The 22,882-nt window shown below is 31.1% G+C and overlaps 1 protein-coding gene and 1 long non-coding RNA gene across 5 annotated transcripts in view; one reads left to right on the top strand and one right to left on the bottom strand.

Annotated features, from left to right (window-relative positions):
- LOC134690706 (WD repeat-containing protein 35-like) overlaps positions 1–22,882 on the top strand; it is a 39,973-nt gene that overhangs the window by 11,844 nt on the left and 5,247 nt on the right. For 2 of the 4 annotated variants that reach the window (XM_063550724.1, XM_063550727.1), the window contains 25 exons: positions 2,057–2,131; positions 3,289–3,381; positions 5,085–5,186; positions 7,754–7,833; positions 8,296–8,376; positions 8,808–8,973; positions 9,377–9,522; positions 10,002–10,127; positions 10,659–10,751; positions 10,964–11,056; positions 12,883–13,079; positions 13,434–13,506; positions 14,038–14,058; positions 15,043–15,096; positions 15,576–15,685; positions 16,297–16,438; positions 16,928–16,996; positions 17,423–17,551; positions 17,909–17,997; positions 18,594–18,711; positions 19,264–19,349; positions 20,022–20,165; positions 20,558–20,690; positions 21,432–21,494; positions 21,906–22,118. In XM_063550724.1, the coding sequence (XP_063406794.1) occupies positions 2,057–2,131; positions 3,289–3,381; positions 5,085–5,186; positions 7,754–7,833; positions 8,296–8,376; positions 8,808–8,973; positions 9,377–9,522; positions 10,002–10,127; positions 10,659–10,751; positions 10,964–11,056; positions 12,883–13,079; positions 13,434–13,506; positions 14,038–14,058; positions 15,043–15,096; positions 15,576–15,685; positions 16,297–16,438; positions 16,928–16,996; positions 17,423–17,551; positions 17,909–17,997; positions 18,594–18,711; positions 19,264–19,349; positions 20,022–20,165; positions 20,558–20,690; positions 21,432–21,494; positions 21,906–22,118 (2,696 nt within the window). The other 2 variants (XM_063550725.1, XM_063550728.1) reach the window with 2 other exon arrangements.
- On the bottom strand, positions 5,685–7,174 carry LOC134691695 (uncharacterized). Its single transcript, XR_010102183.1, has 3 exons — positions 6,956–7,174; positions 6,449–6,530; positions 5,685–5,955 (listed from the first exon to the last, which is right to left on the bottom strand). It is a non-coding gene; the product is annotated as an uncharacterized LOC134691695 (long non-coding RNA).

Below are 22,882 nucleotides of genomic sequence, written 5' to 3' on the forward strand. Positions count from 1 at the left end.
TCTTAGAAGTTAGAGTCCTTTAGTTAGAATTGAGGAACAGCTTCAGGTATGTTTGGTACTTCTTAGAAGTTAGAGTCCTTTAGTTAGAATTGAGGAACAGCTTCAGGTATGTTTGGTACTTCTTAGAAGTTAGGGTCCTTTAGTTAGAATTAAGGAACAGCTTCAGGTATGTTTGGTACTTCTTAGAAGTTAGAGTCCTTTAGTTAGAATTGAGGAACAGCTTCAGGTATGTTTGGTACTTCTTAGAAGTTAGAGTCCTTTAGTTAGAATTGAGGAACAGCTTCAGGTATGTTTGGTACTTCTTAGAAGTTAGAGTCCTTTAGTTAGAATTGAGGAACAGCTTCAGGTATGTTTGGTACTTCTTAGAAGTTAGAGTCCTTTAGTTAGAATTAAGGAACATCTTCAGGTATGTTTGGTACTTCTTAGAAGTTAGAGTCCTTTAGTTAGAATTTAGGAACAGCTTCAGGTATGTTTGGTACTTCTAAGAAGTTAGAGTCCTTTAGTTAGAATTGAGGAACAGCTTCAGGTATGTTTGGTACTTCTTAGAAGTTAGAGTCCTTTAGTTAGAATTAAGGAACAGCTTCAGGTATGTTTGGTACTTCTTAGAAGTTAGAGTCCTTTAGTTAGAGTTTAGGAACAGCTTCAGGTATGTTTGGTACTTCTTAGAAGTTAGAGTCCTTTAGTTAGAATTGAGGAACAGCTTCAGGTATGTTTGGGACTTCTTAGAAGTTAGAGTCCTTTAGTTAGAATTGAGGAACAGCTACAGGTATGTTTGGTACTTCTTAGAAGTTAGAGTCCTTTAGTTAGAATTTAGGAACAGCTACAGGTATGTTTGGTACTTCTAAGAAGTTAGAGTCCTTTTGTTAGAATTTAGAAACAGCTTCAGGTATGTGTGGGACTTCCTTAAGTCAGAAATAGCTTCAGGTATGTTTGGGACTTCATTTATAAGTCAAAAACAGCTTCAGGTATGTTTGGGACTTCCTTAAGTCAGAAACAGCTTCAGGTATGTTTGGGACTTCATTAAGTCAAAAACAGCTTCAGGTATGTTTGGGACTTCATTAAGTCAGAAACAGCTTCAGGTATGTTTGGGACTTCATTAAGTCAGAAACAGCTTCAAGTATGTTTGGGACTGCATTAAGTCAGAAACAGCTTCAGGTACATGTACATGTATGATGGTTCACAGGCTTAACTGATTTATAAAAGTTGTACTTTTTATGTAAAAGGAAGGAAAGGTAAAACTCATCAAAGCCTGTTTTTATGTCCCACCTACGATAGAAGAGGGGCATTATGTTTTCTGGTCTGTGCCTCTGTTCGTTCGTTTGTCCGTGCGTCCGTTCGCTTCAGGTTAAAGTTTTTGGTCTAGGTAGTTTTTGAAGTAGTTAAAGTCCAATCAACTTGAAACTTAGTACACATGTTCCCCATGATATGATCTTTTTAATTTTATTGCCAAATTATAGTTTTGACCCCCAATTTCATGGTCCACTGAACATAGAAAATGATAGTGCGATCGAAGTTCAGGTTAAAGTTTTTGGTCAAAGTAGTTTTTGATGAAGTTAAAGTAACATCAACTTGAAACTTAGTACACATGTTCCCTATGAGTATGATATGATCTTTCTAATTTTAATTCCAAATTAAAGTTTTGACCCCACTGAACATAGAAAATGATAGTGCGAGTGGGGCATCTGTGTACTATGGACACATTCTTGTTTTAGTTTATTTACAAGCATTATATTCATACATATAATACATAAAAAGAATGAAATGAATTACCTGAAATATAAAACAGTACAACAGTCAACATCTGACTATTAAAAAAAAATTAAATTAGATGTTTTAAACAATAACGAACCCAAAAATTCTGGACTGATTTGATACTAACACAAATTGTGGTGAGGTTTAACCACTTGTATTTGTGCACCTTCCTCCGCCTAAATAGCACAATAAAATATCTGCACATTCAATCTAAATATACACATGTTACAGCTAAAAACAAAACACTTTTTATATTTATGGTTTATATTCTTTATAAATATCCTTTGTTTAATTTTACATTCAGGGAAAGATGCTAAAGTGAAAGGACTTGCAGCTCCAAGTAACCTGTCAATGAACCAGACCCTAGAAGGACATAGTGGTTAGATTTTATTGTTGTACTATTTACTGTTTACCTTTTTTAAAATTAATTGTTAACGAAGAGAATTTTACTTTTTACAAAGTTATATTCATTTGTATGATATATGTTTATAAACATTTGGGACTAATTTCCTGTTTAGGAGTGCTTGGATGAGACCGATAATATTAAAAGTGTCTGTACATACTAAATGAAACGCTTACGGGACCAAGCATGAAGTGGTCCTATTTTAGTATGCAAAGCTCGTGTTAATGGTGATATTTGACCACAATTCAGATGTTTAGATTTAATTATAAACATTAATGGAACACTGTTACACCTGAAGTGTACTACAAATAGGGCTGATGCTTTACTAAACCAGGCTTCTTTTGTAAAAGAAGAGACTTATAAATTATTAAATAGCATATGAAAAATATTTAATCCATTCTGGATAAGTTCTCAGTAACCCAACTCTTACAATGCAGTGGAAGCTATCTAGGGCCTTGTTTAAACATTTGTTCTTTGCATATGCATTTTAGTTAGGTTGTAAACACTTTAAACAAAGTATGTTGCTTCAAAAATTGGATCATAAACTATAAAAATTTCAAAATATTCAATTTCATAGTTTTTCTCAGCTCATTGCTTTTGACCTTTGTTTGTGATACACTTGAACCGTAAATGGCTGTTTATTTTCTGGAATGGACTAAAAAGCCGTAAGGTGCATTATCGCTATATTGTGCATTTTTCCTTTGATCCTTTTTTGTGATAATTTTCATATCATGCTTCTCGCTTGAGATGGAAAAATTATCGCTAGAAACTAAGGAGGCCACGTGGTGTTGCTAATGAAATTTACATTGAAATTGACAACCTCGTCATAGGTAAAATAGCGATAAACAGATTATCATTGGTCATCTCATCAACTCGATTGCTTTTCTCACTTTCGCTGTACCAGCTCAAGCGAGAAAATCAATCTCTTGAGATAATCAACGATAATCTATAATTAGAAAAAGTTCTTCTTTAAAGATGACATAATCAAGTCAGTGGCGGATTCAGAGCCCCCCTTCTTTTATTTTGACGATCAATTCATTTGAAATATAGTTGGAAACCCCTCTTTTACAAATTGCTTGATTCACCCCTGATTTGTTGAGAATAGGTTTGTTATTTCTGTTTGTATATTACAGGTGCTGTCCAAGTCGTAACATGGAATGAACAATACCAAAAACTGACCACAAGTGACCAGCATGGTCTAATTATTGTATGGATGTTGTACAAAGGTCAGAATTAAAAAATAGAATAAGTAGGTGTGGTATGATTGCCAGTAAGAACAAGAATGTATATATTTCACTGTACAACCTTATCAGTAAGCTATATTATTTGACTGTCAATGACGTTAAAATACTAAATCCCTTAGATGTGTTTTAGATCATTAGTCTCCAATTCATCCATTTTATCATTAATTGTTTTGGGCTTTAACTCGCTTTCAGTAACTGTGAGTACTCTCAAGTTTTACTTTCTTATTAGCTTGTAATGCTTTTTATTTATCTCTATTTTAAATATAAACCAGCTTTGATAAGGGTTTGTTATGACTATAAATTCTGTTCTATGAATTACAAATGTGTGCATTATTCTTTTGGCAGCATTTTGTTCAGTTTTGTTTTTTCTAAAATTCTTTAACAGATAACCCCTTATTTTATTGATTTTGTATTTACATTGTGTCATAGATCAAATTAATTTGTTCTGTGTACATGTTCCCTTGTGTAATATGTCTTTTGATTGAGTTAAGCCATTTCAATTGATATTTTATGGTGTGTCTTTTTTATGTTTTGATGTTATACTATTGTTTCAGATATTGGCGAAAGTTTGTACCTATTTTAAAACATGTTTAAACCTGCTGCATTTGTTTGCATGTGTCCTAAGTCAGGAATCTGATGTTCAGTAGTTGTTGTTTGTTGATGCGGTTTAAAAGTGTTTCTTGTTTTTTCATTCTTTATATAAATTAGATTGTTGTTTTTCCCGTTTGAATGGTTTTACACATGTCATTTTTGGGGCCCTTTATAGCTTGATGTTTGGTTTGAGCCCAGGCTCTTTGTTGAAATCTATACTTTGACCTATAAGGGTTCCCTTTTTAAATTGTGACTTGGATGAGAGAGTTGTCTCATTGGCACTCATACCACATCTTCTTATATAGATCTATATAGAAGGTCCTGACATGGAAAATGTGAAATAATTCAAAAGAGAAAACAAACAACCAGATTTGATATAAGGCTTATTATTGTTATTAAGGGAATTAACCTTTTACTATCACAAATAATACAGATGCTTTTCATATTTATATTTTACGTTTTAGTAATTAGAATTGAAGAATTTTATCATTCAGAGATTTTTATTGACAATGTAAAGAATGAGAACATTTCAGTATGATATGAAACTACCTATATTAGTCCTAGATTACACAGTTGTTTTACTTTGGTATGTCAAAATAACGTCTATAAGCTGATAGATAAAAACTTTTAGCCAATCAGAAGACATATTAAAATTCAAAAATAAAATTTGGCAATTTATTCTGTAAATGTGACAATGTAAGTGCAGTGGTTATTTCCCCTTATTTTGGAATTATGTTTTTATTTTTAGAGATATCCCTAAACAAATTGTTAATTAATGATTGAATTTAAAAAGTAAATTCATTACAATGATGAATGTATCAATCTGCAAAATGTACTGAGGATTCAATTATTTTCGTGGGTATCAATTTTCGTGGATTTAGCAAAACTTACATGTTTGTTGATCATTTAATTTCGTGGTTCACCTGTACCCTAAAATCCATGAAAATTGGTATCCAACGAATAATAATGAATCTACAGTATACGTTTTCAGTGTTTGTGCACCTGTAACGGATTCTATTTACCTAAAGAACTTAACCATTAGCTTTTATCCTTCTTGAGTTATGTCCCTTTATAATGTTGTAGTATTGTTGTAGGAATGTGGTATGAAGAGATGATCAACAACAGGAATAAGTCTGTAGTACGTAGTATGGGATGGAACGCTGATGGACAGAAGATCTGTATTGTTTATGAAGATGGTTAGTATAACTATAATTTAGAACTAATGTTATCAACTCCTTTAAGCAAAGTTTAACTAAGATAGATTTAGCTATAAGTTTTTGCTCTTACATGATAAAATTTCTCTTCACATATTCAGTTTTTTTATAGATCCTTGGTTTTCAAATTTTCAATGATGAAGGTAAATCAGAAAGGTGTCTTTTGAAAGCTAATTATGAACATGATGGGAATCAGATGGTTGTATTTGATGAAAGACTTAGAATTAAAGAAATTGATTACATTTCATACAGTTCATATTTTTCCCCTTGTTACATGTATTTTGTGACTGTCATCATATTCTGCAAACATATCTGCTAAGTTTCATAAAGTTAAAACAATATTGTGCAATTTTATATTTCTCCACTCTACAGTTGGGTCAACATTCGCAATTATTTCTCTATCGGCGGTCTAAGTTACTCAAAGTAACTTCCGGTTTCACAAATCTTCATAACTGGAACACGGTATAACATGTTAATGTAAACAAACACATGTGGACATCAACGGATGTAAACACTGGCACGTGCGTCTTTGGACATCTGCGCATTGTTGGTAAACAAACATCACGTGGTCTCGTCTGTCGTCTGCTTCGGTGGTCACACACACACACTGGTACCCTAATCTTACTGTGCCATCAATCCATTAAACCACGTTGGGCGCCATTTTGTAACAGGGTCGATTCTTGGATAAAGATATAACAAACTCTGTGTAGGGTTCGGATTATTTATTATACCAGTAGTATAAAAATAAACTCTGAAATAACAATATCACAATTATAAATAACAGATCTATTACAAAACTCAAGTACCCTAAGTTATACATTATCACATATAGTTATGGTAAAATACAATGCACTTTAATACTGTGTACTATACTGCGAATACATTTAATAGACAATCAGTGAGCTGATGTCACGTGTACTTTTACTTCTAATTGTGATACACTACACAAGAATGTAACCCTTGATCGTAAATAATATACTATATAGTGTTTACTGGTTTACTTTAAGTACGGTACAAAACTAAAGTTAAAACTGCGAACATTACATTAAACTGATCGGAACATAATATATTGTTTGTTCTTTACATACAATTACATTACAACAATAATTAAAATGTAGAAACTATTCTCATAAAGACTAATTAAGCCAATATACTAAATATGCTTAAAACCGCATATTTAAAGGGAAATAATCTATAACGTCTTGTTTACAACATTACATAGTTAAAAATAGATTGACTCTTACCACTTGTGGAGTGAGTTCTTACTGGCAAGGACAAGGCACAGTTCACAATGTATACTCTGTATATAATTACATCAATGGAGTCCTAAAACCAAAATGCAATCATAAACATTCGGACTCGTAAAATATTAAAATATACGATATGACAAAATAACTCCAGTTCGTTTATAGTTATACTTCTATCATTACAATGTATAATATAAGTGTACTAATAAATATCCACTTTAACACTTTTCCTTATTTTGTCTAATATGCCGCCATTTATGAAATATAAATTATCTGTATCAATAATCAAATAGCTAAGCAAATATCTAGTTCTACCGTGACAAATTAACGGTAGATAATAAAATACATGTAGCACGAAGCTAAATAAAAGATTCTCGGGTACATCTATCATACTTATGTAATAACAAAACTCTACGAGGAGAACGAAATCATATAATGGAAACTTTGCTAAATTTGTCATTTACATGTGCAAATATTAATAATATAATAAAGAAGTTAACTTACATCAATATGTAATATGTTGTGTCCACAATGAATGAAAACATAACAGGTAATAATTCGGGATACAATACAATGCGTCTGTAATTTTCAAGTTCCCGTGCAAAATATACCTGGTCAATACCAAATATAAATTGACCGCGAAATCACAATGACCAATCAAATACGTAATTTAAAGTAAGAACCTTTTGAATATTCATGAACTCAATATAAAAAGTAAAGTGTAGATTTGATTTAAATAATAATATTCCTTTATCAAAATTCAAGTTAAACGTTTATAATAACTACAATTAATTACAGAACTTTAAAGATATTTTTACTATTATTTAATAGACGTAAAAATGACACTACTACAATGGTAATGTTTTCTTCTGTAGCTCAGTCCATCTAGTCAACTTGGACATGTATGATGGCTTGTTTCTATGCTGTGACAATTTCACATATGTGGTTAAATTTTCGGGGTACGAAGTGAGATTACTTTTTCATAAATAAGCATACCCTGAAAATCCTTTTGTGCATGTTGCCTCGTGGTAAAAAAAATCTCTTTTGTAACACATTAAGTTCTTTGAAAAATTAATACTTTGAACACATTTAATAGCTCCATAATATCAACACATTTAATCTGTGTTCCTCTACATTCCAAATCAACACAAATGGTTAAGCTCAGTCACTTGTTAAAAACAGTAATACGCCCAATATCACTACACAGAGGTTTTTGTTTACACAAAACTTTTAAGTTCCTCATTTTGAGGCGCATTAGGGATATTGACCAAGTTGTATCACACTCTATTAACTTATATACAGGTGCAGTCATAGTCGGATCAGTAGATGGTAACAGGATTTGGGGCAAAGAATTAAAAGGACAACAGCTAGCTCATGTCGCTGTAAGTACCTTAATAGATTCCGACTAATGGTTGTTTAGATCAATTTTAGTTTATTCTGGGACAAATTTAATAATACATTTTTAACTATCTTAACATCTTAATGATGTTTCTTAATTTGAAATGGTGATAAGCGAGGATTTTTCCTGAGTTGTTTGTTTGCTTCAAATTCCAGATTTAGATCAAATCGGAAAAAAAAAGTATCATTTAGGAATACTGAAAAATTGTCAAAGGGAAATGCTAAAAACTTTTGGGACAAATTATTTGACCGACCAGATGTCTTGGGAAATGGAATTTGTCATCAGTAATAAGTCAATATAACAGACAACAGATCACTCTATCTGTTGAATTAATTATCTTACAAGTCCACATTCATGTAGAATCATCTCTGACGTTGAAAAGTTAAGTTTTGTGTGCTTTTTTTTTTATATCTGAATAAAAATCTTTTTTACTCTTGTAATTTAGTGGTCAGCAGATGGGAAGATTTTGTTGTTTGGTATGACAAATGGAGAGGTACATATTTATGACAACACAGGAAACTTCATTGTAAGTATATGCTTTGTTTTATTTATATATTTTTTGAGACACAGGATACAGAAGAGCGTAATATTTTTGGCTATTTCTTCATTGCATTCTATCCAGTAAATTGACAACATATATATAAACTTATTTATTTTTTACTAGGAATAAAATCTAACTTAAACATTCTTATTTGTATAAATTACAGGGACTTGGTTCAGACATAATTTCTTGGTTTCTATATCTAAGGTCATAGTTAATCAATTAAATGAGATTTAAAATTACATAATATTATTCTTTGCAAGTCTTCAAATGATATGACGATCTGGGCTACTTTATTAGTTGAAAAAACTTCTGCCATTATTACAAATACAGCTATTGTTAGCAAATCATTATGCGTCAGTATCCCTATGTGAATATATTCTGTGCTTTTGACAGTACGATTTTGTTTTTTTCAGTCTAAGGTACAAGTGTATTGTCTCTCTGGTGTGTCTGGGGCCCTACACATTGCAGGATTACAGTGGTATAATGGCGTACATGGCTACGTTGAACCTAATTGTCCAAGTCTGGCTATCTGTTTTGATTCTGGTAGATGTCAGATCATGAGAAGTGAACTAGATGAAAGTAAGTCAACAAAACATGGGGCTGAGATTCATTAAAAAATTGTGCTTAAAATTCTAATATGATCAGATTTTGATAAGGGCTGTTCTATTAAAATATACATTTGACAAATTGCTTACAAAATTTTGTGACATGAGCAGCAACTGCACCACCATTCAAGTTTTTCATGGGTACTTTTTAATATGCTGTACTTTAAAAATGTTAAAATTAACATTTAATGAAATTTTATAGTAGCATTGAAATGCAAAATAGATGCTGTAGCAATTTTCACAATTAAAAAAGGTAAAACAAAATCTAAAATAACAGTTTCAATTTTTACCTTGCATACTGCTATAATAAACTGTCATGTTCAGTGTTAAATCATGATGTCAATTGCAAGGGAGGTAACAAATGTTTTATGTTTTAGATCCAGTCCTGATAGACACAGGAATGCAGGTTCAACAGATAGCCTGGAACCATACTGGTTCTGTGTTAGCAGTGGCTGGATCACAGAGAGCAATGGGACAAGATAAGGAGGTCAATGTGGTCCAGTTCTATGCTCCATTTGGTGAGGTAAGTACATGGTGAATTTGTCATGTTTCTAAAGGGATATGTTGCAAGTAGCTGTTCACTGATAGTAAATACCACTTTAGCATAGTAGTCAAAGCATGTAAAGAGTCCAATATTCAAATTCAGCTAGAAAAAGGACATGAGTGGATAAAGGATAGTAGTAGATTTCCTTTGTTGTCTTCATATTTTTGTACATTCCATGTATTGAATGCCTGTCTTGGAGTGTTTTGTCCAGGGTGGGTGCTTTTGTTCCCTCTCTTGTTATTGTATTATAGAAAAGCCAGGTTGGAGTATATTGTAAAACCATTGCATGCAAACTATAATGTGAAGTGGTGTTTTAATCCACCCAAAAAGTAAATATTTGAAAAATCTAATGCTGACAACTTGTAAAAAGGACCTCTTAAAATCAGTATGCACTTTGTAATATTAAAGTTTTCTGTGCTTAAATTATATTTAATATCAAATTTTACATTATCTTTCAGCATTTGAGGACACTGAAGGTTCCTGGTAAACAGATAGCCTCATGTTCATGGGAAGGTGGAAGTTTACGTATAGCTTTAGCTGTTGACAGTTTTATTTACTTCGCTAACATAAGACCTGATTATAAGGTATAATTGAAACCTTCAAAAAACTTCAAAAATATTATTTTTTCGACATAATATGTCACTGTTCTTGTTCTGTTTTTACTTTTAATTTAAAAATAGTGATAGTTTATATGATTGATAGAAGACATGAGATGAGACAGTTAACATTAACAAGGTAGAAAACCAACAACACAAATTGATGGAAATATACAACTTTTGGTTACTCTACATTAAAATATGACAAAAATTGGTTTGGATGCTTAATTTGTCATTGACTTTTATATATTACCACAGCTGGTTTTGAAAGCTACACAAAAGGTTATAGGTTTATGTAAATATTAAAATGTGGGCCATTAACAGTACATGTATTACACAATAATTGTAGAGATTGCTGGCAGCCTTAGACATCTATTATTTTACAATCACAAAATTACTAACTAATAAGTTGAAAATAAATGTGGAAAATGTTGGCTCAGTCATTCTGTCGATTGATAATTGATTGCCTTACTTGCTTTAACATATTTAAATTTAAATGTGTCTGTTTGTATATTTCAGTGGGGATATTGTTCTAACACTGTAGTATATTCCTTCACCAAACCAGAGAGAGTTGAGCATTGTGTTATATTCTGGGATACAAAGAATGGAGAGGTGATTATAATAATTAGTATTATTGATTTTTTTTTCTGTTGTGACTATAATAGCTATTATAGTCCAATATTTCATACATAGAAGCAATATGATTTAATAAAAGAACAAATATTATTTAAAATTTGTAAGGGTTCGACTAAACAACATTATCTCGCCTTCTTTTTTAAAAATCTAACAACAATAATTGGATCAATTTGTTATTTCAATTTCAGAAATATGTAAAGTATGTTAGAAATTTGATTGCTATCACTGCCTGTGGAGATTACTGTTGCTTAGCAACCAAAGCTGACGATACAACCAACCAGGTTTGTTCGTAGATTTAGAACTTTGATATCAATAACTTGGGTCCATATCAAGGATCCGGAAATTTTTTCACCTAATTTCGGTCATTTTCATACAACTTAAAAGTTGATGCCCCTTTTCAAAAAATGATTGTCAAAATCACATTACTGCATGAGACTCATTATGAGTATGCTCATACTCGATCGTCAATGTTCGTAGCATCAACAAACTTGTTTCACTGTTGCATCGCATTTACTTCATGATTTGTCCTACCATTTTCCAAAAATCGTTTAAGAGCAATTAAGGGAAGGCAACAGTTTAAAAATAAAATGATTTTAATGACTCAAAACGATAATATTCTCAGTTATCCCTTACGAATCATTTGATTCTGAAGTCAAATTTCAAACCGGATGTACAGCGACAATCCTAAAATGAACAATTCCGGACTCATTTCCGGGATTAGTTTTGTTTATCCAAATGACAGGAAATCATCGGCTTTTTAATATTTTACCTTTAATAGTGTAAGAATATTAATTAAAATAGTTGCACAATCTTTATTTAGGATGAAATTATTTTAAATTTACAATTTATTGTCTAAATCTAATTTCTACGTAAATTAAACAAAGTTTTAATTTAATTTTAAATCATAATTGACAATTGTCTGACCTGTTGAGTAATTAAATAATAAAGCCAGTTGGTATGGAATTTTTATTTCTTTATAATAATAGTTTTGAGCTTGTGATTAATTGCCAGGTGTGAATTAAAAACACAGGTAATGAGATTAGCAATCATTAGCCAATAGCTCCCCGAGGCATTAATATAGTTATTAGGAGGGCCCTCAGGATTATAACACTTTATTGAAGTGGCAGTTTAATTACAGGAAGTCGATAACAAAACAAAATGCATTCATAATGGCGATTTTGAAAGTCGATCTCAATGAAATGACCGAAATTATTACGGTTGAAAAATAAAATTTGACCTAAATCCCAATTAAAAGTTTAGGACATTATAGTTTCAGTTTAGGACATGACTGGCAAATATGACCGTTTCCGGACCCTTGGTCCATATGTGAATCTCTACTTTGTTTGAATCCTTCTTACTAATAAAATACAGTAAAAGTAGAACTTACTATTGGGTTGTTGATAAATCAGAAAAGAAATGAACTTTGATTAAGCTTAGACTTATGCATAAAGCCATTCTCATCCCAATGCTTCTTAGATTTAACAACATAAATTTTAAGCTATCATTTTGTAACTAAACAGCAAGTTAATTAGTTTATTACTCAACAGTATATGTTAACATTGTGTTATTCCATTGGAACCCCTCTAGATGGTAATATGTTAAGATTGACCCTTTTTTATTTTGCATTATGCATTAGTGTTGTTTAATTCCATTGGAACTCCTCTAGACAGAAGTATGTTAAGATTGACCCTATTTTTATTTTGCAGTATGTTTTAGTATTGTGTAATTCCATTGGAACTCCTCTAGACTCTAAGTATGTTAAGATTGACCCTATTTTTATTTTGCAGTATGTTTTAGTATTGTGTAATTCCATTGGAACTCCTCTAGACTCTAAGTATGTTGAGATTGATCCTGTTTTATTTTGCAGTATGTTTTAGTATTGTGTAATTCCATTGGAACTCCTCTAGACTCTAAGTATGTTGAGATTGATCCTGTTTTATTTTGCAGTATGTTTTAGTATTGTGTAATTCCATTGGAACTCCTCTAGACTCTAAGTATGTGGAGATTGATCCTGTTTTGTTTTGCAGTATGTTTTACTGTTGTGTAATTCAATTGGAACCCCTCTAGACTCTAAGTATGTTGAGATTGGTCCTGTTTTATTTTGCAGTATGTTTTAGTGTTGTGTAATTCCATTGGAACTCCTCTAGACTCTAAGTATGTTGAGATTGATCCTGTTTATCTGACTATGACGAAGACCCACATCATTACAGGATCCAAGGAAGCCTTCTACACATGGCAGTTTAAAAATCCTAAGAAGTTGTCTACCCTTGAAGTAGCAGGAAGGAGAAGGACGGGTACAGAAAGGTCAGAACATTTATCTCTCTCTAATTTGTTGTTGTTTTATACCTTTCCTGAATATTAGAAATGTTTTTATTTCAATCAATTTTCTATGCTTGTCTGTTGCTTGGTATGGTGATATCATACAAGAAACACAATATTGATCAGATTACCTCAATCACTGCATGGTATCAAAGCATTCATCTTTTGATATTTTAATCTACATATTTGATTTAGTTATATCTTTAACTAATGTTTTTATCATCTTTTTAGTATCCAATAGTGTCAATTGTATATCTACTCAAAATATATTGACAAAACTAATTCATTACAGTGTCAATAATCTCCCTTGTGTAATAATGATTGTCTCCCCTTTTACAGATTACACCACATAGATGAACAGCCATCAGGAGGTGCAGCCCAAGATGAAGTAGATTTCTCAAAAGCTTTCCAGGTATTGTCAAGAATTTAAATAGTTGGGATGGATTTTGTTCTACTGTTTTATATTCAGTCGATATCCATAGATAATGGCAATTCTTAATAACATTATTGTAGTTCAGCAAAAAATTGGGAAAACTCATGTAGATTGTACATAATTTTTAAAGAACTAATTTACATGAATATAAGTGAACCAAAATTCAGGTGTTTAACAAAGCCAACATCTTGTAGACATACTTTATTAAAGAAAATATTAAAAAAAATGAATTCATTAAATACAATTCAATGTGTCCTCAATCCACATTATAGTTGGTACTGACTATTTTAAAGTAACTCATGGTTTTTCATTCGAAAAGAAAAAAACTTATGATAGAATTTCATCTGCTCCTAATTTTTGTTTTGATTTTTTTTCTTTTGGGGAATTTCCTTTTTTGAGAAATTTTTGAGTAATGCAATGCTTTGTTAATGAAAGACGGTAGTTTGACTGGACATTCGGAAATTTTGTTGAAATTGAAAAAAAATATAATTTTATTTTTATTGTGACTAGAGTTTCTATCAGAAAAGACTGGTAATTACAGTATTCTGTTGTATTTATATTGTTCCTGAAACTAATTCTTGTTGAGTTATTATTTGCATGCATTTCAGTATGTTAAGGAAAAAAATATGTTCCAAATTTATCTTCATATTGCACCAAGTAAATTCCTTTCACTGAATCTTCATCTCTGAAGATTGAAAATAAAAGTGAGGTATTTCAGCTGAGAATTGATAAGAATAACTGGGGAGAGGACTGGTCCTGAACCTGAAATCCCGGGATTAAAATACAAATTCTAGAGGTCCTGAATTTAAATAAATTTAAATCCTGACATTCCAAAATTCGAAAAAAAAATCTTGGTTCCTGAAAGGGTCAATCCCCAAAATCCTGAGCTTAAAAACACCCGATCCCCCCTCATAACTGTTGTTCTGATGTTTTATAGCATCTACTATGTATTGTTACATTTCATACCAACATCGTATTGTAATATCTAAAACACACAGCAGATAAATATGTAAATGTGTGTGTCCTATACCATTGTTGTATTACACAGAGAAATGTTTCAGATGTATTGTTGATTGTTTTATTTTGTCAGTGTTTTTGAAGAAAAAAAATCAAAGTTAATGTTTGTTCATTTTATCTTAATATTGTGTTTCATTGATTCAATTATGGTAAATAAATATAACATAACATTTACGCTTGATATTTCAATCAAAAACACAAACTAATTGTGCAGAGTATTTAAGCTTCTTGCTCTGAAATTTCTACAAATATTGAAATTCATGAAATGGGTTATCTCCTTAAAAAAAAATATTTTCTTGCTTTAATGTCTCAATTCTCCACGTTTTGAAAATGAAGATTTTTATTCTTTTGCTTGAAAAAAAATAAATTCAAATTGAAATTAAGAAGGAAATGCAAGGTATATGTAAATAATACATACTGCATTGTGCAACTCTATTTATAATATACAAAAAAAACAGTAAGCATGATTAGTTAGTAATTTTCTGTTTATAATTTCAGAATACAGAAGATCCTATATGTTGTATCTGTTCCTCAGATAAAGTGTTGATTGTGGTAAGTAGGCACAACAAATTACTTTAATAATTTTTACTGAAACAAAAAACCAACAATGGGTCTTCAACACAGTGAGAAAAACCTGCATCCAGAGGCAGGCTTTAACTGGCCCCTTAACAAATGTGTGTACTACTTAAGGGAAAATGGATGTCACACTAAACTCAAAAAACATATAAATGATTAAGATTAAAAAAACATACAAGACTAACAAAGCCAGAGGCTCACTAGTTCTAAATTTTGTATGATATAATATTATATTAAAAAATAGATAGGTATTAAATACCTAAATAGAAGGACATTGGAGTGTTGTTTTTTTTAAATAAAATACTATTTTATATAAAAAAAAAACACTACAAGGTCCTTCTATGGAAAACATAATGTACAAGTTATGCATTTCAGAAAGAGACGTGAATTTTTAACAATAGTACATGCTTGTTTTGTTTTATCAATTAAAATTAACGTTTTATATTTGATTTCAGGGGAGAGAATCCGGGACACTAAACAGATACTCTATGCCAATGTTGTCACTGACACATAAATATGCCTTGAACTGTAGACCACATCAGCTATCTCTTAACTCAACTTCAAGGTAAAGATAGTCAAATAATATGTACCCTAGATTACATCCTACGTATCAATTTGGGCATTACATAAAATTGATTGGGTTTTTTCCTGTCTTGGAAATATCACACACAAAAATAAAATCATTATGTTTTAAGTTTATCTGGTGAGTGCAATAAAAAAAAATCATTAAAATGGTTACATGAATTGAACATGAAAAAAATAAAATTCTACTAAAATTCACACTATTTAACATTCCAATAAGAAACATAAACTATTTAGTTTTATATATAAATATAAAAATAAGGAAATATGGTATGATTGCCAATGAGACAACTATCCACCAGGCCATGAAAAAATATGGAATAATTCAGTTTAGAAACTGAGCAGCCTAATTTATAAACAAACTTGAAACAACAGCATCCACTTAACTACAAGCTCATGACTGCTTAGGACAGGCACATAGTAAATAAGGCTGGGTTTAACATATTTATGAGCCAATGTTGGACAGTGGTGTTACTGACTAACATAAAAACGTTGTTTATGTACAATAAAGCTTATTCAGATGGAGTCAATATTTTTTATAACGGGAATATTTTGTTCAATAATATTTTTTAAACATGTTTATTATTCTTTTAGTCGTTTGTCAATTATTGACATTAGTGGTGTGTTGACCTTCTTTGACATTGACACCAGGATAACAGATACTGACGGAAAAGAAGTCGTTGGAGAACATTTGAAATTTGAACGTAAAGATGTCTGGGATATGAAGTGGGCAGAGGTAGGATATAATTAGAATAACTTTTTTATTTTATACCATTTTTCACATTAAGGTGGTACCCAACATTCTAACTAAAATTAATTTGGCTCGTTTAATTTTTCTTGAAATTTTGACAAAGTATTTACTTTGACCCTGTGACAAAAATATAAAAATTTAAAAAAATTTGAACCAACCATTTATCAGAACAATTACACTGGTTATATAGCAGTTTAACAAAACTTATTTTGATCATTGAGAAGCTTAATATTCCCTTAACAAAACAAGGTAATTAAAACGTTTAGCTGATTTCACAGAGTTATCTCCCTGTAGTGTTAGGTACACGCTTACCCAGGAAGGTGTTCTAGAAAGAGGTTATCTACGTGAAAACAGTTCTACACTCATGAATTCATTTTCCCCTTCTGCTACTTACGACACACTCCCATATTGACAGTTTTGAAGTTAATTCTTTAAAGTTTGAATTGAATGTCCCTATGTTATATATAATTTCAGGATAATCCCGAGTTGTTTGCTATGATGGAGAAGACTAGAATGTACATCTTTAGAAATCTGGACCCTGAGGTAAGAAGCTACATTGTATTTATTCATAGATTGGGTAAATAAAACACTAATAGCAAAAAAACGATTGCAAACTTTAGTTTTGATATCAAGAGATAACTACATGTATATACTAATAAAAATGTGATATGCACAAATTAAGTTAGTGTTTAACTTTTGAATACTAGAAAATTTATCAATCAAAAATATGAAAATTTTTATAAACAAAAATACAAAATGAAATATTTTTGAGTTTAATTTAATACGAAAATTTCAAGAAAAACAGTTGGGAAATGATTTGAAGGTACTTTTTGTAAAATTTTAGAATTAAAGGGGAAATATTGATAAAAGAATGACTTTTTACCACATATTGTTCATATACAGATAATGCTTCCAAAGTTATGTTAATCTTGAACAGATAATAAATAATCTAGGGGTTATATTTTGCAGGAACCCATCTTAAGCAGTGGTTACATCTGTAACTTCAATGATCTACAGATCAAGTCTGTCCTGTTGGATGAAATTATGAGGGATCCAGAAAATCCAACCAAAGAAAGCATGGCAGAGATGGAGATTAAAGTATGTACTTCAAGATAAATAGGAAAAATTTAATACTTCTTTCTGATGGCTGAAGATAATGTAAAGAATAAAAGATTATTTGGGATATAGGTCAATTAGACAGCAACCAAACAGTACAAATAGACAAAAGACATGTATAGATCAGAGAAAAGATAGCACCACTTAAAACAAACCTTTGAATAGGTGTTTGACATTCTTCAGCATATAATATATATACATACAATTAGTCTAAATATATAGATGATAATTTTGTTAATAATAGAAAAGAAAAATATGAACCTACAGAAATTGTACATGTGTACATGTATAATCATAAAAAAACACATTTAATTTTTAAATATTTATATATTTTTTCAGTCGTTAAGAGACACGAGAGATCTGTTAGAGAAAGTTGGTATAGCTGATGCCCAACAGTTTATAGAGGACAACCCTCATCCAAGACTTTGGTTTGTATTTATTCTGAAATCGTTCATTTTTATTGTGAATTAAGGAAACCTTGCATGTTTGTGGATACTTGATTTCATGGTTTTGCCAAAGTCTGCATACAAAACCCATAGAAATTTGTTAATATTTGAACATTAAATATTGTGGTTCACCTGTACCACTGAATCCACTAAACACGGTTCTAAGGAAGAAGACTGAATCCACAGTTACTTTGTGGATTTATTAAGGAAGAATGGGGGAGGGGGGGTCTTTGACCTATAACCCTGATTGAATAATTAAACATGTTAGAAATAATTGTGTGCATTCATTGTTACAATTGTTGATAATTCAGATTTCAGACAATGCTGCTTATGAATATACTAATACTATTTGAAATGCCAGATTTAATGAAATCTATATTGTCTCAATACTCACAATAATATAAACATCGCTAAAATTCCTGAAATAACAGTATTTAATCTTGAGAGAAAAACAAGTTAAGAAATTTATTAGATTATAGCCAATTATTTTAGAGCTTTGAGTATTTACAAGTTAACAATTTTTTCTTAGATAGCTTTTGTTCCAAGTTTTATAAATAACTTTTATTTTTTATAAACAGGAGACTTTTGGCTGAATCAGCATTGGAACAACTGAATCTAAAAGTAGCTGAGCAGGCGTTTGTGAGATGTAAAGATTATCAGGGGATAGAGTTCGTTAAAAGGCTTGGTAATCTACAGGTGAGTCAAGTTAGATGGTGTCATTATATAAAGGTAATAAACAGGTGACTGTGGTGAGATTCATATTGGGATTAATATATAAGTGTGAGGATATTAAAAGATGAAACTGGAATGAAAATATAGCTATTTGATTATCTTTTGTTTGCACATAAAATTCTATTATATATGGACACTTTGTTTGATAGTAGAAACCAAGCCTCATTTTGAATACATTTCTTTTCTCTAAAGTGTATACGCTATATGCCTTCATTTGAAAAAGAGATTAAAAAAAGATCAGTTGATTTAAGTATAATAAAGTAGAAATATAGTAAGGTGTTGTCATTTAAAAAAATGTAAATTATATGAAATAAGGTTCAAGGACATAATTCATGTATAATTTAAGTTAATATTTTATGTTAATATTTAAAAGATTAAGAATTTGACCTTCTACCATAGATTATAACTGACCTTAACTTACATGCCATTTTAAGAATTTTATCATTCAAAAATCGTAACTCAACTTTGGTAAAGTTTTATTCATGCATTTATTCAATTTGTGATCGCTATTTCCAGAGAGAAGATATGAAGCAGGCTGAGGTAGCTGCTTACTTCAGGAGATTTGAGGAGGCAGAGAGGAAGTACCTGGATATGGATAGGAGGTTTGTCAAATTAAACTTAGATATCATGATAGTTTAGACTAAAAAACAATACTATTTCTTGTTTTATATATATTGTATTTGAAGATTTGAATGCATTATTTGGCAATCTGATGGTTCCAAATTGAGTTTGCTGTCTACACATTATCAAAGTTTGATGGCAGAAAACCATCAATTACAATACTTTTATCTCCATTTAAATGCAATTGTAGTCAAACACAACCAAATCTGACATTTTAAAATTAGTGGCACAACATCTGTGCTTGGAAACACATTTCCGGCCTGTAATAATTGTGTGGCATTATCCAATCAAATTTTACTTTACAGTAATAATTGTGTGGCATTATCCAATCAAATTGTACTTTACAGTAATAATTGTGTGGCATTATCCAATCAAATTGTACTTTACAAACAATGTTGGATTAGAAAGGTTGATCATTGCTCAACTTCTAAAGAAAAATATCACCTGCATATTCAAGATGAGAAAACAGTTTTGATGATAGTAAAGATTGCATGAAACGCAGTCAAAACTGTATTGTCGCTGGCTGGATAGCTTTATTGTCAAGGCCTCATCTCTGAATTTGTTACTTTTTCCTTTCTATTGTAGAGATCTAGCAGTGAGATTAAGGTAGAAATTAGTCGACTGGGCCTCTAGTTTATTATTGTTTATTTTAGAGATCTAGCAGTGAGCTTAAGGAAGAAGTTAGGTGACTGGTTCCGTGTTGTACAGTTACTGAAGACTGGTTCTGGTGGAGATGATGTACAGTTAGAGGAGGCTTGGAACGCTATAGGAGATTACTATGCAGACAGACAGAAATGGTAACAATCATTATATGAAAATCATGCGACTTCAAATTATAGAAGAATGATCATATTTTCAATTGAAATTTAATATTAAGTGATGTAGGTCAACAATGAAATTAGTTCACTTCAACCTATATTTATGATTTGCTTTTTTATGAAAAATATAGCAGGTATCAGCTTGCATTTATGATGCTCTATTTCTTTTTTATTTAAGGGTAGCCTGATGAATATAGTCAGTCTGCTATTTAAAATCTGGTTTAAAAGAAGACTGGTATATTTTATCAATATCACATCAGAACTAATCACAAAACCTGAACAATAAGATTCCCACTCAAGTCATGCATACATTTTTGTAGTAATCTATCAATGTTTGTTGAGAAATCGTATCAATATATTATAATTTTTAGGCAACAGGCAGTGACCTACTATGTTCAAGGTCGTAACCAAGAGAGACTGTCAGAATGTTACTACATGTTAGAGGACTACATGGGGTTAGAGAAAATGGTGATGGCATTGCCAGAAAATCATAAACTACTGCCTGTAAGTATTAATACTAAATAGTAAACAATATCTAACAATTTTGAGAAAAGGATATGGCTTTTTGTGCATTCACTTTTCTGATAATTTTATTTAATGTCTACATCATAGCAACTACACTTGGTAATAGCCATCAATAGATTGATATTCGCTGTTTAGATAGTAATAAAGGTCACTACATAAAATGGATTACATTGATTTATAGATTATCATTGATTATCTTAATAAGATTGATTTTCTTGCTTGAGCTGTATGGTGAAAGCGAGAAAAGCAATCAAGTTGAGATAACCAATGATAATCTGTTTATTGCTATTTTACCTATGACTACGTTGTTAATTTCATTGATGACGGGCGCCTGCACCCTTAGTTTCTAGCGATAAATATTTTATATCACTCTACTGTGCTGAGAAATGAAATTATCAGTCAGTTAGATTAAAAGAAAATTTCCTTAAAAAGAGATAATTGGTGTTATCATTAATTTGTATCATCACCTCAGTAGTCAGCTCTCCTGAAGGTCATTCCATAAAAGTTAGTTGGACACACAAAAAGTTATAAAATATTATTTGCATTCCCCTACATTTTTGCAAATTAGTGATATAAAGACCTATCAGCTATTTAATGTCTAAAAAGCAGTACTGTATTGGAATTGGAATAGAGAACCTTGCATGTACATTTTATGCATGAGTAATTGATATGGTTACTACAAATCTTAATGTAAATATCATTTATTGTATTTTTCTGTAGGAAATAGCAGCCATGTTTGTTACTGTTGGAATGTGTGAACAGGCAGTCAATGCTTATATCAGGGTAAGTGTCAGAATGTTTCAACAGTTAATGCTTATATCAGGGTAAGTGTCAGAATGTGTGAACAGGCAGTTAATGCTTACATCAGGGTAAATGTCAGAATGTGTGAACAGGCAGTTAATGCTTGTCAGGGTAAGTGTCAGAATGAGTAAAAAAGCAGTTAATGCTTATATCAGGGTAAGTGTCAGAACGTGTGAACAGGCAGTTAATGCTTACACCAGGGTAAGTGTCAGAATGTGTGAACAGACAGTTAATGCATATATCAGGGTAAGTGTCAGAACTGAAAGAAGTCAGAATGAATGCCAAATAAAAAGTAGGTTGGAGTGTTCGGATGAAGTTGATTCCAGATAAGCAATTTGGACACATAGAATTTATGAGTGTTTTTACTTTATACAGTGTTATTTTCATTTTCAGTGTAACCATATAAAGAAAGCTATAGATTGTTGTGTCCACCTTAACCAATGGAATCAAGCGATAGAACTGGCCAAGACACATAATGTACGGGAGATCGACTCTCTACTGGCCAAATATGCTCAACATCTACTGGAGAAAAACAAAGTGGTCAATGCTATAGAGTTGTATAGGAAGGCTGGACACTACCTGGAGGCTGCTAAATTATTGTTTAAAGTAAGTTTGTCAATGCTATAGAGTTGTATAGGAAGGCTGGACACTACCTGGAGGCTGCTAAATTATTGTTCAAAGTAAGTTACAAATGTACAAAAATTATCTTCTTTATGTTGTTGTGTTGCTGTCTCTTTGAGACTTATAGGTGGATCTCTTTAGGATTGACAGATTTAGAAATAAGAGACAGACAAAATAACCCCATTAAGTCCCTCTTATAGCATTCCTCCTTTTATTAATTTTAGATTTAAAATCAAACATGCTGAATTTTCTTATATCTATTGTTTGATAAAAAGAAATTTCTTTAGATCTTTAGTTTTTATTGGTGATATCATACTTTCAATAAGTAACTTTCTTTTGGTTTATGTGTTGCTGTCCCCTAGACATAATTTGTTTATATCATATTTAAATGGTAAAATCTAACATGGTGAATGTTTTTGCTAATTATTGCTAAAAAAAAATTGTGACAGCAAATTGGAATTTTTGGAATTTTTCACACAGAAGTTATTTTGTTTCAAAATTTTCCCAATGATGTACATCTCACTTTCAGTTTATAAATATAAATATTATCCTTAATCTAAATTATTAGGAAAATGCAAGAAACATGCAAATACCAGAGGTGTTTACATCTACGATTTTGCCGTAGTTTCTACGGATTTCAGTGAAAAAATACGGACTACGATTGTCATATCAAAAACTACGGGTTTGAAAAAAAATTGTTTCGTTTCAAAATCCGTTAAATTTTAATCATTTTGTTTCAAAATCCGTTA

Source organism: Mytilus trossulus, chromosome 11, assembly GCF_036588685.1.
Source record: "Mytilus trossulus isolate FHL-02 chromosome 11, PNRI_Mtr1.1.1.hap1, whole genome shotgun sequence".
NCBI classification, from domain to species: Eukaryota; Metazoa; Mollusca; class Bivalvia; order Mytilida; family Mytilidae; genus Mytilus; species Mytilus trossulus.